At 50.9% G+C, this 17,950-nt stretch overlaps 1 protein-coding gene across 2 annotated transcripts; it reads right to left on the bottom strand.

The window, feature by feature from the left end:
• Window positions 1–1,250: 1,250 nt before the first annotated feature.
• On the bottom strand, window positions 1,251–9,831 carry Treml2 (triggering receptor expressed on myeloid cells like 2). Of its 2 annotated transcripts, none has more exons than XM_070023797.1 (6): window positions 9,769–9,831; window positions 8,571–8,675; window positions 6,304–6,627; window positions 4,580–4,910; window positions 3,644–3,750; window positions 1,251–3,427 (listed from the first exon to the last, which is right to left on the bottom strand). In XM_070023797.1, the coding sequence occupies exons 1-6, from the start codon at window positions 9,800–9,802 to the stop codon at window positions 3,348–3,350; spliced, it is 981 nt and encodes a 326-aa protein (XP_069879898.1). In that variant the 5' UTR covers window positions 9,803–9,831; the 3' UTR covers window positions 1,251–3,347. The 2 variants fall into 2 exon arrangements, with proteins under 2 accessions (XP_069879898.1, XP_069879899.1); XM_070023798.1 differs by lacking the exon at window positions 9,769–9,831 and adding an exon at window positions 9,505–9,581.
• Window positions 9,832–17,950: the final 8,119 nt, after the last annotated feature.

Genomic DNA, 17,950 nt, shown 5'->3' with positions numbered 1-17,950 from the left:
CACACCTCCTCCCCTCCCTCTCTCTATATAACCTCCCTCTGTGCCGTAAATCCACACTGCATCTGGTGCAGGCTAGCTCTGCTGCCCGACTCTCTTCTGCCTTCATACCCACCTGGAGTTCTCCTAAGGGACGTTGGTGTGCGAATTTCAGTTTCCCGTACTTGCTTCAAGCTGAGTTTTTGATTTTTTTTGGGGGGGGGAGGTCCGGTCGTGGGACCTGAACTCTGGGCCTGGGCACTGTCCCTCAGCTCTTCAGCTCAAGGCTAGTGCTCTACCACTTGAGCCACAGCACCACTTCCAGCTTTTTTCTTTTTGCTTATGTGGTGCTGAGGAATGGAACCCAGGGCCTCAGGCATGCAAGGCAAGCGCTCTACCACTGAGCCACCTTCCCAGCCCAAGCTGAGTTTTTGAATACCTGGATATAGTTTACTGTGCCTCACTTTCTCTAATCTATCCTGGGCAACTATGGCCAAGAACCCGCTGCCTGCCCGCCCCGTGTGCACTGCTTCCTCCAAGGCTGGGTTATGCGATGTAACCTTTGACCTAGGATGTAACATGCTGGGGCTTTTTCATCATTTCCATCCTGTTTCCTAACCGGATCAGAGGCAGATAATGACGCACCATGTCACATGGAGATGAACGCTGTTCTGGATAGAACGTGAAATACCCTTGGTCCTCAGCTGGCTAGGTTATTTTGGAAGGTGCTGGAAGCTCTAGAGGAGGGGGAGGAGGCAGCCTAGAAGATGCTTTCGCCGTGCCTGCGAATTAACTAGAGGCTTTGCATCTGTGCCTGTAGATCTGCGCCAGTCTGCCGCGGTCACTTTACAGCCACCTGGGCTCTGGGAAGGTGGGGATTCGGGACAAGCCCCTGTGAGGAAGGCAGGCCCCCCCCCTCCCACAGGCAACGCCACCTTCCCCCCACCTCTGTAGCAAATGCTACAGAACACGCTCCAGGCCCCTAGAATCAAAGTGGGAGCTGAGGTCAGTTCAGCCATACCTGTGACCTAGGACTGGGGTAACTCTGCCTCTTTTCTCACCCCCTGACACCAATTCTCCCTACATAACCACCCCCTAAATCGGCAGAAGAGGCCCTGAATGCTGTCTTCCCATGGCCTTTCTCTGCCCTTCACCTTGCCTCTTCATAAGGCATGGGGTGGGGGAGGGGCCACTGGCCAGACCTAAGGTGAGCCTCCTTGTTAGGAAACTGAGTCATGAGGGCATTGGAATAAAGAAAAGAGCAGAAAGCAAACTCAACAGACCAGATGGACTTTAATGGAAAGTTGAAGCGCGATGCCACAGGGACCTGAGGAGAGTCAGGAGACATGGGGCGTCGTGGAGGGTAGGGGCAGGCATGGAGGGACTTAAGTAGGGTCTGAGGTGGGGGCGAGGTGGAAGGTAGCCGGAGAGTTTCAAGGAGTCTGGGGATGTGCCTTGGGAGTTGGTGGTAATGGTCCGAAATGGAAGAACTCGGGTGTCCAGCACCTGAGAGGTGGGGGTGGGGAACCGGGTCTGCACATTTAGGTAAAGAGTCCTGGCTGGAGAATTTCTGGAAAGTTCGGGGTGGGAAGGGGAGGGAGGAAGGTAGTTGGGGGGCTAAGCTGTGGCGCCATACTGAGTTATGAGAACAGAGTATATTCCCATCACTCCTGGACTTTGGGTCTAGGATTCTAAAACTTCAGTGGGGCCCTCGCTAGAAGTAGGGTACGGGGCGGGGGGCGGCTGACTGTGAAAGCTGAACCTGGTGCAGGTTCCTTCCCTGAGCCTCCGCTTCCACGGGCTCTCGCTGCTTTGATGTCCTGAAATCTCTAAAACCATGAGCTGAAATCAATCTTTCCTTGAATTGTTTGTTTTGTACTGGTCCTGGGACTTGAACTCAGGGCCTCGACGCTGTCCCTGAGCTTCATTTTGCTCAAGGCTGGTGCTCTACCACTTGAGCCACAACTCCACTCCCTGCTTTTTTTTTTCCGAGTAGCTAATTGGAAGAAAGAGCCTCACAGACTTCCATGCCTGGGTTGGCTTCAGATCTGGATCCTCAGATCTCAGCCTCCTGAGTAGCTAGGGTTATGTCAGCTTAAAACATCTACAGCCAGGCCAGGCCGGCCCCTCCCTCCTCACAGGAGGCCCTCACCAAAGGGGCCTCCATCCCAGGCCCCTGTGAGAGCCACAGGAGCTAGAGAAGAACATAGGAGCAGAATCACAGGCGCTTCCCTGGTTCATGTCGGTTTACTGTCTCCAGTAGAGGTAGACGTTACTGTCCCCTTTCACAAGAAAGGAAAAAACAAAGCTCAGATAGCGTGAATGACTTGCTCTGGGTCACACAGCGATGGTGTCATCACTGGCCTCCATTCCTAACTGCTTCTCCCGTGTTCTTGCCTCCCACAGGCTCCGTGCTGTGTGACGGCTATCAAAGGAACTGGCACAGGGTCCCCAGTGGAGGTGGGGTCTTGGGGAGCAGTTTCCCCTCAGATCAGGCAAGATCCCCTAGTTACTCACCAGAGTGATGGTTTTTTTACATATCGTTTACTGACCAAAGACTGGTGTGGGTACATGTTTGTGTGTGTCTGTCTTCTGTCTGTCTGTGTCCTGGGACCAGTTCTGTCTAGACTCCAGTCAATATGTGTCTTCCCTCTACTGCCCTCTGCTGGAAGTACGAAGAGGTGCAGGTGACTCCTCTGCTGGCCCCAGGACTGCTTCCCCTCCCTCCCCCCATCAGGTCCCAGACACATCCCACTGACCATTGTGTCTGCTGTCCCACCAAGCGATCCCTGTCCCAGAGCTGAGAGTAGGGATGTCGCACCTACCCCAGGGCCTGCCCAGTCCCTCTCTGGGGAAGAATCAGCCTGCAGCAGGCAGCAGTCCAGGCAGCAAAGACCAAGCAATGAGTTGAGAAGGCAGGGGGTACACTCCACAGACCACTGGACCCCCTGGCAGGAGGCTGCTGGGGACCCCTTCTTCCTGCCCCCTACCAGAGCCACTTCCCAGGGAGCTGCACTTGCTTAGGTCCAGTCTTTATGATTCAGTATCTGCGGGTGCACTGGCTGGGCAGGAGGGGGGTCTTGGACAGCTGTTGACCCTTCTATGGCTCCAGCTCTTGATCATTGTCTGAGCCCTTTGTCCGTGGGATGTCAGATTCCTCCGGCGCTCGTGAGCCCTGACCCCTGTCCCCAAGTGTATTGGAAAGGTCAAAGGGAGAGGGGAAAGTTGAAGCCTCCGTGGCCCTGGCCAGGGGAGAAAGCAGGTCTAGCCGCATTCCCTCCGCTCGGGCCATCTGTGGTTTTCACTCTTCTTTTGACCACCTGGGCCCGATGAGAGAGAAGTTTTTCACCCGGGCGCTACGTGGTCTCAAACTAAGCAGACTTCCACAGGGGCTCTGGGGCTCGACACAGGTACACCCAGGGTCTGGGGTGCTCACTGCTCATCCTGTAGCCTACAAAGGTCAGAAAGAAATCAAGAAGGGCTGTGCCCCCAGGGCCCCTGGGGTCATCCTGCCCTTCTTCTGGCTCAGCCTTGTTCTGGCCCAATCATCTCCTAGGAGATAAAGAGGAGCCATCCTGGCCTGGCCAGCCTGCTCCTCACTGGCTGGGGACACAGGACTCTAGGGTCCTCAGTAAAGGTGCCTGGAGCTCAAGATAGCACCACTTACTTCCCATGTGCCTCTTCCTCCAAAACCGATAGACCATGGCAAACATCACAGGCGCCGGAAGGAGGGTCAGGACCGCCACCAGCACGGTGAGGTAAGGCTCCTGTGGCCTGAAGAGGTGGGAGGGAGGGAGAGGGGTGAGCCCCAGGCTCCCCACCCCCGGCCTCGACTTCCCGCTAGCAGCATGAGAGGCTGGATCAGAAGCCTAACTACCTCCTCCATTGTGCCCCCAAACCTGTTCATCCATGAGGATCAGCACGCTACAGACCCATTTGTGAAGGGATGGACCAAGGCCTCTCTTGCCTCTGCAGTGACAAAGCCCTCCCTCACCCCTACCCCCACCCCCTGCTCTGGTTCTGTCTGCCAGAGAAGCAGCAGCTAGCGTCCACAGACCAGCCCTGGGGCCTGACTCACCCACATTCATTTCCTTCTCTCTCACTGGCGCCCTCTAATGCCAGCCACAGCAGGTGCCCCCTTACCAGTGATGAACAGGACTGGGGGTATAGAACTTTCCTGACTCTATCACCCGACAGTGGGAGGCTGACCAGATCCAAGGCATTAAGAGTCCTGTGTTCGAGTCTTGCTGAACACAGGAGTCCTGTAAGCTGGCTTTAAGGATGACTTCTTGTCCTCCTTCCCTTTCCTATCGCTCTTCATCACCCTCTTTCCAGAGCCTCAGACCAGACATCCATCCTTACCCCAGCATCTGTTCCAAACCAGTTACTCCACCTTCCTACCTTGCCTTTTCCATTGCTCTATTTAGACTCTCCACAACCCCAGCCCTGGGCCTCCACCCCGCTGCCTTCTTTTAGGGCCCTTCCGGTCCTCCCCCACCCCCATTCAGCAGAGGGGAGAAGGGAAAGGAAGGTCCAGTACTCAGGCTGTCCCTGAGGCCCTCCACCAGGGCCCCACACCTGGCAGAGTGTCCCTGTCAGATACCTGACGGCGGGTAAGTGGTTGTGGCAGGTGCCCGTGGCGGGGAAGCCACTGTTGACATGCCTGGACTTGGTGGGCGTGGACGCTGGGCCAGCAGAGGAGCCTCTGGCCCGGCCGGGGGACTCCGTGGTCCAGCTGGGCCCCGAGGTAGTGGCACTGTAGTCAGCCATGGAGTTTGGCCGGGCCCTCTCCGAGGTAGTGGGGGACGAGGTGAGGAGTCCAGAGGTGAAAGGGGCCTGGGAGCCGGAAGTGGACACGCGGCCCATGGTGACAAATCCACTGTCGAGGCCATCGGCCGGATGTGTCAGGAGCGGGTCCCTCTCTGTTGTCAGGGCTGAGGGAGCAGAGCGGGAGGAGGGTAGACTGAGTCAGGGGTCTTGGTGCGTACCGGAGGGGAGGTCCAATTTCTGGAATCAGTGTTGAACAAGAGCTATCCCCGACGTCCCATCATTGGTCTTTAGGGTCCAAAGATGAGGACATGAAGGGAAGTTTCAAGGGTCCCCAGGCCCCTGGGGCTTACTAGACACATCTGGCTGCCCCTTGGGCTGGCCATCCCTCCTCCCGCCACCCCCGGTCCTCAGGGAGCCTGGCACTCGGGCAGCGGGTGCGGAGACAGTCGTAGGAGTTTCATGAGGAGGGTCGAGGCTGCCCCACAGTCAGAGACGCCGCTGTCCCCACTACTGTGAAGGAGCAGCAAGCGCTCTTGAGGTGACCGCGAGGCGGTAGCTGAGCCTGAGCTTTTGTTCTGAGCCAGAGCAGCTCTCGTGTTCCACACAAGGGCTCCTCTGTCACTGAGGGCTGTTTTGTTTATTCGTCGGTCATGAGGCTTGAACTCTGGGCCTGGGCACTGTCCCTCAGCTCTTCAGCTCAAGGCGAGCGCTCTACCACTGGAGCCACAGCGCCACTTCCAGTTTTCTGGTGGTTAATTGGAGATAAGAATCTCATGGAGGGGCTGGGAAGGTGGCTCAGCGGTAGAGTGCTTGCTTTGCAAGCATGAGGCCCTAGGTTCGATTCCTCAGGACCATATAAACAGAAAAAAAACGGAAGTGGTGCTGTGGCTCCAGTGGTAGAGCGCTAGCCTTGAGCTGAAGAGCTGAGGGACAGCGCCCAGGCCCAGAGTTCAGGCCCCATGACCGGCAAAAAAAAAAAAAAAAAAAAAAAAGAATCTCATGGACTTTCCTGCCCAGGCTGACTTTGAACCACGATCCTCAGATCTCAGCTTCCTGAGCAGCTAGGATTACAAGTGTGAGCCACCAGTGCCCAGCCCTGTTTTTTTTTCTTTCTTTCTTTTGTTGGTCATGGGGTCTGAACTCTGGGCCTGGGCGCTGTCCCTCAGCTCTTCAGCTCAAAGCTAGTGCTCTGCCACTTGAGCCACAGCACCACTTCCAGCTTTTTTCTTTTTGCTTATGTGGTGCTGAGGAATTGAACCCAGGGCCTCATGCATGCAAGGCAAGCACTCTACCACTGAGCCACCTTCCCAGCCCCCGTTTTCTTAAGAGCACAAATGATTCCTGAAGTGACCTGTCCGCAGGTCATCCCCAGCCCTGATGCATCGCTGCCCAGTGTCATTCAGTACCCGCCAGCTACATGCCCTGGGGGTGGATTTCATTTTCTTAGGGAGATGTCTGTGATGGATCATTCTCATTCTAGCTGCTGCTGCTGCCGCTGGCCCACAGAACAGGGAGATCAAATCCCCACCCATCCCAATACCCCGCAGGTCAGCTCACCGGGAGACACTTCCAGCATGAAGCCTGACATAGGGTAGAGGGTCCCGCGAGTGTTCCGCATGCACCAGTACCGGCCCGAGTCCTGGCGCCTGAGGTCCCTCATGGTGACAGTGACCACCTTGGCCTGGGCATCATCCTCCAGCAGGTAGTGGGGCCCCTGCACCCAGTTCCGGACAAAGCCGGGTTCACACTTCCTCTTCCTGACCTTGCACCACACTTTGTCCTCCACGCGGTTTTTGCGGTGGTTGTAGGAGCACTTCACAGACAGGGTGTCCCCTTCCTGGTGACGCACCCGCGTGTACAAGCTCTCCACAGACGAGTAACCTACGGGAGGGACGAGGCCTGGTCAGCAGCAGTAGAAGAGGGTGTCCTGAAACCCCAAGCTCCAGGCAAAGGCCGAGGGCATGGATCTCCTGGCCTGGAGCCACCATGGGAGGCGGGACTGCTTCTCTGACCCCGAGGAGCTCCCTTGGGTCTGCTAACAGCTAGCTTCCAGCCTGACGGGGAAGGGCAGCACAACGGAAGCCCCGGATGAAGCAGAGAGGAGACCCCTGCCACACAGAATTCCATCAGTCACAGTCCTTTTCTATGCCTGCCTCCGAGACAGATGAGAGAAGAGACAGACGCCCAGACACAGCCACATCATTAAGTTCGGGAATTGCAGGATTGAGGAAGAGAAGAAAATGCAACGTTTGAAAAAGTAAAGAGTAATTAGTTCCCAAATAGTTTACAGGAGTTGTCTTTCTTGGTCTTGCTGTGTGTGTGTGTGTGTGTGTGTGTGTGTGTGTACCGGACTGAAGTTAGGACTTCACATTCTCACTTAGCTTTTTCACTCAAGGCTGGCCCTGTATCACTTGAATCTTACGTCCACTTCTGGCTTTTTGCTGGTTAATTGGAGATGAGTATCACAGACTTTTCTTCCCAGGCTGGCTTTGAACCAGGATCCTTAGATCTCAGTAACTAAGATTACAGGTGTAAGCCACCAGCACCTTGCACTGTGGAGGGGGGGAAGGGTTGGGGATGGAACCCAGGACCTCAAGCATGCTAGGCAAGTGTTCCATCACTGAGCCATGTCCCCAGCCCCTAGTTATATTTGTATTTTAAATAATAGCAAGCTGCCTTAGTTCATTCCAGGGGTGATTTAAGTTTAAAACATTCCAGGTGCACAAAACCCAGACTAAGCATACCCCGTCTGGCATACATACAAGCTCTCAAGGGGCCAAGGATTCGCTGGTGATTCACTTCATGGATAATATCTGGCTCTCTGTGCCTAGGCATGAGAGAGGCCCTGTGAGCCAGCTATGGTAGCCCATGCCTTAGAACCCAGCACTAAGGAGGCTGAGGCAAGAGGACAGAGCTTGCAGCCAGCGTGGGGGTAGACATAGTGAGACTCCGGTTCCAGCTGAGCTACAGTATCAACAATCTGAAAAGAGACAGAAACAGAGAAACGAACACAGGGGGGAGGAAGCGAGAGAGAAGGGAAGAGGGAGAGAGGGAAGGCCAGACGATGCCGTCTGGTGGGCAGCAGGGTGACTTGGGACAGAGGAAGGGCGAATGCTCTACTCAAAAACTCCACAACCCCAGACCTTCCGTCCCCGTTGGCTATAAGAAAACTCACTGACCACTGTTTCTCCTCTCACAAACTAAGCAGGCAGGTCCAACGCAACTGGGGGATGGATCACCCCAGGAGAGACACCCTGCGGGGGGGGATGGGGGTGCAGGGGCAGGGTGCGCGTGGGAAACCGTGCCCATGCCCACCTGCACCTTCTGCCCCTCTCCCTGGCTGTGAGGAGTAACAGGAAGTGGTAAGTGGTTGCCTTGGTAATCAGGGAGGCAGACGTGGGAGAGCCCCCCCCCCTTCCATGAGAGCCAGAGGCGTTCGGGGATTGGTCCCTTTCAGGATAGAGGGCAGGGACCGGAAGTGGCATCAGCATTCCGAGAAACACTGAGTTCAAAGCCCGCGCACACGATGCAAACATCAAGGCCGGCATCCGTGAGAACTTTTTCTGCCGGGCCTTCTTCGTAGGCCACTTGGATGAAAATCTGGTGCACTGAGGAAGCCTAGCCAAACCAAGGAGCCAACACAGAAGGTTCCAGAGCTTGGCTTGGCTGGTGAGGCCTGGCCTAGCATTGCCTGGTACCGGATCCTAGAGGACGGAACATTCCCAGGGGTGTCAGCTACGGTGACCCCACCGCCTCCTCCCCAGCCCACTGGGGCTGGGGGCCAGGCAAAGGTGGCCATCCCCCCCCAGCCCTCCTCCCCTCACCTGATGTGACGTCCTGCAACCACCACAGCAGTGTAAGAATGAACGCGGGGGCCATGGCTCCATCCAGACAGGGGGTGTCACGGGCCCAGCAGGGGCCCAGGATACCTGGGGGATCCAAGATGTGGGCTGAGGCGCGGGCAGGACATACCACCTGGGCCTACCAGGCAGGGACGATGGGTTCGGGAAGTGAAGTTGCCCGTTTAGGGAAGTGTGGGGACCCGCTGCTGCCAGCAAACCGCAGCCCCCAGCCTATCGGAGGGCAGCCGGGCAGCGTTTCCGCCCTCTTCCTCAGAACTTCAGGCAGGTGTGGCTGCTCCACCCAGTCGGGGGGGGGGGGCCCAGCAAGGGGGGCCCCCATCCCCAGAGTTCATGGGGCTTGAGGCTGCCTGCCTGCCTGCCCTTCTCTAAAACTTCTAGAACCTCTGCTACAAACTTGGCTGGAATCCAGAGACCCCCCCCTCCCCCAGGACAAAGGTTCTTCTTGGGCTTAGACATTCCTTCAACAAGGAAGGTCTGGAGAACTTCCTCCCTTCTTTCCTTCCTTCCTTCCTACATGCATGCGTGCATTCACTCATTGTGGAATGCCTCCTTCCTGTCACCCGCTTCACGCCTGGCTGCTCACAGCTTCTCACTGCTACAAATAAGCTACTGTGCACATGCATCTTATTTTTGTTATACAGGGGGTGGAGGGAGGAGGAAGATGCAAGTGACCAGACTTAGAGCATGAAAGATTAAGTTTGCAAAGGGCTCCCGTGTTCTCCCTCCGGGGCTGGGGCCTCTCTGCCTCTCGCTCCCCCTCCCCCTCTCTCTTTCTCTCTCTCTCTCTCTCTTTTTCTGTCTCTGTCTCTCTCTTCTCTTTTTCTCTCCTCTATCCTTTTTTTTGTCTAATATCTCTCTCTTCTTTCTCCCCTCTCTTTCTCTCTCACACACTCACAATCTGCCTCTTTCCTCTTTGTCTCTGTCCCTCTGGCTGCCTCTCCTCTCTTCTCTCCAGGCCCGGCAGCCCCGGCAGGCTTCCCTTCCCCCACCCCGCTCAGAGCCCCTTCCTCCGCTCATCCTGTCCCCCAGCACACGGGCCTGTCCCCTCCACTTCCTCTCCTCTGCCCTATCTCTGCTCTCCAGTCACCCAACTCCAGTTGAAATGACCCAGCATTTGTCCCAAGACCCCACCCTTCACTCCCTCCCTTCGGCCAAGTACCAGAAGGATGAGCTCCTGACTTCCAGAGCTGCATGGTAGGACCCGTGGCAGAGGCTAAGTAGGCTTCTGACTCGCTCTTAAGTAGGCTTCTGACTCGCTCTTCTTCCCTTTAGAGTGGACTGGGGTGGGGGAGGAGGAGTCCTCCACCTTCCGTGGCCACGCACTGTAAACTCCACACCCCAAAACAAAGAAGTTTTACCTCTGCAGAGCCTCAACTTTTTCATCTCTCAGCTCATGTGTGCATTAATCTGTTTCTGCACATGCGTGCGCATACACACACACACACACACGTACATGCTATGCATGAGGTTCGTTGTAGGAATGAGACAACCGTTCTTATTTCAAACTCCTTAGATCATGGAAGCTGTGTTGTTCTTGTTGTTTACTGACCTTTCTCTTTTTCAATGATTCTTCTGATACCAGAAAAGTCAGTCACCCGGATTCAAGTCCAATTCACAAATAATGACAGCAGTTTGGGGGAGAAAGGGAAGTCAAGGTTATGTTAATTTTTCCAAGCAAAATGGAGGACTGTACACTGTCAACGCAAAAGTACAGTCCCCCTCTCAGGTGAAGAAGGTGGGTTTTTCTAGAAAACCCCTGGAGCTGGGGATTCCAGACGTGGTTGGTAAGGTGTGACTTCTGGTTGATGGTGACCCTGGACTTCACAGTGTCCTGGAGTGAATCCTGGAGTTGAGTTCTCAGCCTTGGCTGGTGGTGTTTGCTTTGTCTCTGTGAGTCAGTGATAAGCTATTAAGAGAGATAAAGGATAACTGCTTGCCTTGAAATACAAAAGATGTAAAAATACTTTTGAGTTTCACTCAAGAAAGGGGAATATAGGGAGAGAGCCAGGACCAGGAGAAAGAAAAGGACAAACTACCAGATCCTCTTCAACTCTCCATAACTACGTGCACACTGGTGAAGAAAGGGAGTTGGTAATCAGGTTCGAAGTATAGCTGTGGGCTTGCTAAGGCATCTGCTCTTCTTGCATTCTCCACCCACTCCTCCCCCATCCCAGGTCCCTGAGTCCGGAGGCTTAACCCTTCCCCACCACATGGATGTCTTCTTTTCCTCCTTCTCTGTATCAGCTCGGGGGGAGGGGCTTCATGGTAGAGTGCTTGCCTTGCATGCATGCTTGAAGCCCTGGGTTTGATTCCTCAGTACCACATACACAGAAAAAGCCAAAAATGGCACCGTAGCTCACGTGGTAGAGTGCTAGCCTTGATCAAAAGAAGCTCAAGGACAGTAATCACACCCTGAGTTCAAGCTCCAGGACTGGCAAAAACAAAACAAAAAAAGGCTCCCCAAGTGTGCCCAGCACTGAGCAAGCCACGGTATCAACGTGGCCCCTGTGATTGTTGTACTGGTGAGGGTTTTAAGGGCTCAACACGCCTCACTCAGAAATTCACTGGTCTTCTTGGGACATTTGGAAATCTAGCTATTAAATATATGTATACATTAGGTTTTTGTATACAAAATAACAGCATCATTTACATTTATTTTTCCCACTTACACAGTAATTGACATCTAGTAACTATTTCAACCCCTTTGTTCAATGTTCACAGCATCCTTATTTATAACAGCAAAACCAGGGGACAATTCAGATGTCCTTCAATTAGAGACTGGATAAACACACTGGTACCTGCACCAATGAAATACCACTCAGTCACTGTTTTTTGGTGGTATGGGGGGGGGGGGGGAGGTTCTTGTTTGTTTTTTTGTTAGCTAAGAATAATACCAGTCATCTTTTTTTTTTTTTTTTTTTTGATTCCGGTCATGGGGCCTGAACCCTGGGCCTGGGCACTGTCCCTCAGCCACAGCGCCACTTCCGGCTTTTTTTACTTTTTGCTTATATGGTGCTGAGGAATCGAACCCAGGGCCTCATGCATGCAAGGCAAGCGCTCTACCACTGAGCCACCTTCCCAGCCCCCCAGTTATCTTTTTTAATGGAATTTTGGAGTTGGACAAACCCATGGAAACTTGGATCCATTACCATGATTGAGATAGGAAGAGTTCCACTAACACCCCAAAAGTTTCTCCATGCTCCTTTGCCTATAAATTTTCCCTTGTACAGAATGAAAATTATATAATAATTTCATATTCTTTTTGATGAAATCCAATATGTAATTTTTGTGGATCATATTTCTGTCATATCAAAGAAATCTTTCCTTAACAAAAATTGGAAATATTTTAACAGTTTTATGAAATGAAACTCAAATAATATAAATTGTCTCATTTAAAATGTCTAGTTGGGGGCAGGTGGCTCACAATTATAATCCTAGCTATTCAGGAGGCTGAGATCTGAGGATTGTACTTTAAAGCCAGCATAGGCTGGAAAGTTCATGAGATTCTTATCTCCAATTAATCACAGAAAAAGCCAGAAGTGGAGCTGTGGCTCAAGTGGTAGAATGCTAGTCTAGCATGAAAAAGCTCAGGGACCATGCCCAAGCCCTGAGTTCAAGAACACACACACACACACACACACACACACACACACACACACACACACACACACACACACACGTTTGGTTTTGATCTCTGCTAAGACTTCCAGAATGATAGCAAACTAGAGTGAGTCAAATAAACCTTTTCACCTTCCTTGCATTGCCTTTATCTGATTCCTGTTCACCATGAGGTGAACAAGCCTCCTCTTCCACCTGCCTGCCCCCCACCCAGTCTGCTTTGCCACAGATCAGAATCCATAGAGCTGAGGGCCATGGACTGAAACCAGAAGCTAAAAGAAGCCTTTCTCTCATTAATTTTGTTATATCAAGCATTTTGTCACAGTGCTGTGACAGCTGACTAACAGAATGTTTAAGGTAGTCTTATTTGCAGTAGGTAGAACTGAGGACAAACAACATACTCATCTTGGGTTCTGAATGGTGTATTGGGGGAGCAGGGTGCACTGGGTGAAGTAGGCTATGCCACTGAAAAGCACTGTCTGAGAACATACCTCCAGCAACAGGGAGACAGTGGATGGAAAGGTGAGATGCATCATGCACTATTTTATGCTAGTTAAAAATAGTCACACAAGCGGGAGCCAGTGGCTCACACCTGTCATCCTAGCTACTTAGGAGGCTGACATCTGAGGATCGTGGTTCAAAGCCAGCCCAGGCAGAAAAGTCCCTGTGAGACTCTTATCTCCAATGAACCATTCAAGAACCGGAAGTGGTGCTATAGCTCAAGTAGTAGAGCACTAGCCTTGAGCACAAAGAGGCTCAGGAACAGTGCCCAGGACCCTGAGTTCAAGCCCCACAACTGACAAAAAAAAAAATCTAAATCCCCAAGAATTAACAACCCAGTGAATAAGTGGATAAAATGAGTGGAACAGGCAATTCAATTCTTGGAAGAAGTACAAATGGCCAATAAACACATGAAGAAATGTTTACTCTTCCTGGCTATGAAGGAAATGTAAATCAAACAACATTGGGATTTCATCTCATTTGGGTAAAATGGTCATCATCAAGAACACAACTGATTGCTGATGAGGATATGAGGGAAAAGGAGCCCTCATACACCACTGGAATGTAAGTTAGTGCAGCCACTATGGAAAACGGTATGGAGATTCCTCAAAAAACTAAAATTAGATGACCATATGACCTAGTAATACCACTCTTGATGTCTAACTAAAGGATTTTAAGTCAAGATACAAGAGACATTTGCAAGTTTATTACAGCACTATTTACAATAGCCAAGGTATAGAGAAGCAGGCTAGATGGCCTACAACTGACAAAAAGATAAAGAACTATGTGCTACAAAGAATTAAGTAATGCAGATACACAGGGAACATTACTCAGCCATTAAAAAAAAAGAATTAAATTATGTCATTTGCAGGAAAACAGAGTGGAATGAGAGATCATCAGGTTAAACAAAACAAGACATGTTCAGAAGCACAAAGACAGCATGTTTTCTTTCATATATGAAATCTAGTCCTAAAAGACATCCCACATACATACATGCATGCATACATACAGACATACAGAGCATATGATTGTAACTGTGGGACTGTAGAGGGATGTGGGGGCTGGGAGAGAGGGTAAGAATAATAGAAGGTGAGAGATGTGGAAATCCACTGCGTCTACTATGTATGATGACAGCATATGAAATATGCTGGGAGTTGAGTCATTGAATAACAGAAGCGTGGGGGGTGAGGCATGGGAAGAGAGCATCAGGTGTCATTTGACTAACATATAAGGTAGGTGTGTGTGTATGCACACACACACACATGTGTGCACACAAAATACCAGAAAACCCCTTGACATAATTGATACACGGTAAAAGAAAATAACAGGAATATATTACAGGCTCTTTTTGGGGAGGGGGGTTAACGGTGTGAGGACACACAGAGAAGGTGCACGTGAGTGAATATGGACAAAGAACTTCATACTCGCATACATAAACAGAACAATGAAGCTGTAGGAACTGTTTTCACAAAGGGGTGGGGGAATGAGAGGTAGAAAAAGAATTTTGATATGGGTGCATCAGATACAGGTACAGGAATATCATGATAAAACCCCTTGCAACCAATGCATGCTAATAAAAAGATTTGTTGTTGTTGTATTTAACACAGCCACCGTGTTTTCCAAGTATACATTCAAATTCAGAATTTCATATGAAATTCATTAGAATGTTTGCCTTGGCAAAGGAGGCAAGTAGAAACAGGAAATGAGGACAAAAAGAGTAAGAAGTTAAAGAAAAAGAATGTTGCCGGGCGCTGGTGGCTCACGCCTGTAATCCTAGCTACTCAGTAGGAGGCTGAGATCTGAGGATCGCAGTTCAAAGCCAGCCTGGGCAGGAGAGAGTGAGACTCGTATCTCCAATAAACCACCAGAAAACCGGAAGTGGCGCTGTAGCTTAAGTGGTAGAGCGCTCGCCTTGAGCTGAAGAGCTGAGGGACAGCATCCAGGCCCAGAGTTCAAGCCCCATGACCGACAAAAAAAAAAAGAAAAGAAAAAGAATGTTAAAGGGAAAGGGTGGCACACAGACAGAAGATGGCTCCAGGGAAGGAACTGAGATTTATAGTATCAAACTTCTACACCTGACCCTATCACAGAAGATGACGAGAAAATGTGGTGTCTGTGTGGGAGTCTTCTCCGTGGCTGACATTCAGTTTGCTGTTCCTGGTAGACACCCATTCTGAGTGGCCAGGACTCTGATTGTGATTGTGTGTGTGTGTATGTGTGTGTGTGTGTGTGTGTGTATGTGTGTGTGCTGATACTGGAGATTGAACTCAGGACCTGGACACTATCACTGAGCTTTTCATTCAAGGCTAGCGTACCACTTGAACCACTCCTCCACTTCTGGGTTTTTAATGGTTAATGGGAAATAAGAGTCTCCCAGACGTTCCTTCTCTGGGCTGAACCCTGAATTTCATACTTTGGCCTTCTGATCATCCAGGATTACAGGTGCCTGGCCTGTTCTTGTTTTGTGGAGGTGATGCACTCTTCTGCTCCCTAAAATATGTACTGCTTAATCCCAGACAATGTATTTTGTTTGTCCAATCTTGCTGTCTTTTAGGTGGTGGGATTCCCTTCCACATTGAACATACACAATACTGACCCCTAGTGGTTAGATCTTATTGATTGATGAATATTAGGGAAAGTTCTGTGTCACTTAGATGCATCAGAATTTTTCTTTTAACTTCCAAGATTTTCTCAGCTTCCAGTCTGGTAATTCAAGTCTTTGCTGGTTTCAAATTTTTTTATCATTATTTTTAACTCATTTCTTTTTGGAAAAAAGAAAAACCTCATTTCCATTTCCTGGAGTTCATTTCGATAAATATTATTTTGTATGATCAGATACACACAGACATTGCACCTTTGTGATCTTCTCCTAAGAGTATCCCCTTCTGGTCTCACTGTGTGTGAATGCCTAGAGTCCTGTATAATTTAGCATGTCCAGTATGTTTTAGACCTAGCTTCCCATATGAGAGAAAGCACGCACCATTTGTGTCTCTGAGCCTGTCTTTATCTCATTCTAAGACATCTGGGATAGGAGAAGAGGAAGCCAAGGTACGTGTGACATCTTACCCCATTGTCTCAGACACTTTTCTTCTTTTTGTTTCTTTTTTCCCCCCAGCCTGACCCATTTTACTTCAGGGGATTGAATTTAAGCAAAAGCAGACATGGGTAGGGCTCACCTGTAGAGCAGAGTCAAACAAAACATGAGAGATGCTAGCACCCTGACACCCAGCGAAGTCAATGAGAAAGGCAGACAGACAGACAGACAGAAACAAATGGAGGGAAGGAGGGAAGGAACCTGGGAGAATAGGAGCAGGTATGGAGTTGGCATTGGGAAACTCAGACCCACATGCAGTGAACCCCTCCAAGAGTAGACAGCTCGTGGACCAACTGTTAAAGGATCCTTAACACCAGAATGAGGATCACCACTGCTAAATACAGGGACATGAGCTGTCTTCCACCCCCTTGAGTGTTTGCTTTTCCATGATTAGGGGACAGGAGGAGGAAACTAGACTTTCTTCCTGTATCCAGCGATGTCACTTCCATGCACCCAAGGGCTCTGGGGGCTGGGCTGGCATTATCAGAGCCCTCCATCATTGCTGTGCCCAAAGTGTCCTTCTAGCCCTGAGAAAGCAGGATGGGGAGGAAATTCATACATCAGAGTCCTTTCTCTGCCTCTTTCTCTGGTTTTCGTTGTTGATTGGTCCTCCCCCTCCCCCTTCCTCCTTTCATCGGCTTCCAGCCGCCCTTCCCTCTCCTCAACCCTCCCCCAGCAAGCCTCAGCCTTTCTCCTCCAGTTCTTCCTCCTCTCAGGACAGAGACTGAGCAAAGCCAAATGACGAGGTCCCTGGGAAACACTCTTTCTTTCTTTGAGGTCCCTCTCTGAGGAAAAACAGGTAGTGACTTCACGGAATAATGGGTGTTCCCATTATATATGATAGACCCAGTTACAATCAGCTCATTTTCCTGACCTTCTTCTCTGGGCCTGAAGTGGCCCTCGCTCTGACTGGCCTCTTTCACATCAAACCCAGCGAGCTCACCTGGCAGCGCCAACGACCCAGGAGCACACACAGAGCTGACAGTGCCAGGCCCTTGATTGCTAGGAGTCCATAGGACACCGAGACCACCAGGAGCCTGGGGGAAGTCCAGCCACCGCACAAGGGAGAACTTGAATTCCTGGAGAGGAAGAAGGGACTGGGATTGGACCGTCATCAGCTCCTACGTAGCCCTGAACTGGACTTGGACTCCTTCTTGGAGCGCGCACGTGTGTGTGTGTGTGTGTGTGTGTGTGTGTGTGTGTGTGTGTGTGTGTATATAAGGTCCCTCTGTGTGTGTGTGTGTGTGTGTGTGTGTGTGTGTGTGTGTGTGTTCCCATCCTGGGCAGATTACAAAGGGACAATGGACACTAAGTTAGGAGCAAGGGGTCCTTGGGGGTCTGTGGGCCTGAAATGAAACCTCATTTGTTGGATGGCAGAAAGATCAGCTAGGGGGAAAGCTAGGGGTCAGACTCAGCCAGTGGGTGGGAAGAGCCCCCAGGAATAGGAATGATGACAAAGTCAGATGGACAGGGTCCCCAGGCTAGCCCAGAGGCAGACGGCTGCGGCCACCAGACAAAAAGACATCAACTCTTGTCAGAGGAATGCATTACCTATCACTGGAATTATGAGAGAGACAAAGAGAGAGGGGGAAAAAAGCCTTAAGATTCTGTGAGTCTTTGTCCTTATTTTGTGAATTTGATCCATTTAAATTTATTGGAACTGCTTTTCATGTCTGGAGCTCATTTCTGCCTTGTTTCATCTTTATCATTGGACATGCCTTTTGTTGTTATTGTTGTTGCTGCTTTGCTTTGGTTAGAGTTTTATTCTGTTGGTTTAAAGAACATATATTCTATTTACTGAACTGAAGACCCAAATTATACTGATTAGCTCCAATGCTGCCTAAATGTATTAATATCTAATACTGCCTCTCATAAGACAAGTATTTAACCATCCTTTCCAGTCCTTTCTCTACCATGGTGTTGTTTTGGATGGGTGGGGGGAGGGGAGAATGTAGTGGGGAAGGGTTACTGAGGCTTGAACTCTGGGCCTGGGCGCTGTCCCTGAGCTTTTGTGCTCAAAGCTAGCCCTCAACCACTGGAGCCACAGTTCCACTTCCAGCTTTCCTGCCTAGGCTGACTTTAAAACATAAATTTCAGATCTCAGTCTCCTGAGTAGCTGGGATGACAG

This window comes from Dipodomys merriami, unplaced genomic scaffold (assembly GCF_024711535.1).
Source record: "Dipodomys merriami isolate MVZ:Mamm:240054 unplaced genomic scaffold, mDipMer1.0.p SCAF_16, whole genome shotgun sequence".
NCBI classification, from domain to species: Eukaryota; Metazoa; Chordata; class Mammalia; order Rodentia; family Heteromyidae; genus Dipodomys; species Dipodomys merriami.
The sequence above is the reverse complement of the archived record's forward strand: the minus strand, read 5'-3'. Positions and strand labels throughout refer to the sequence as shown.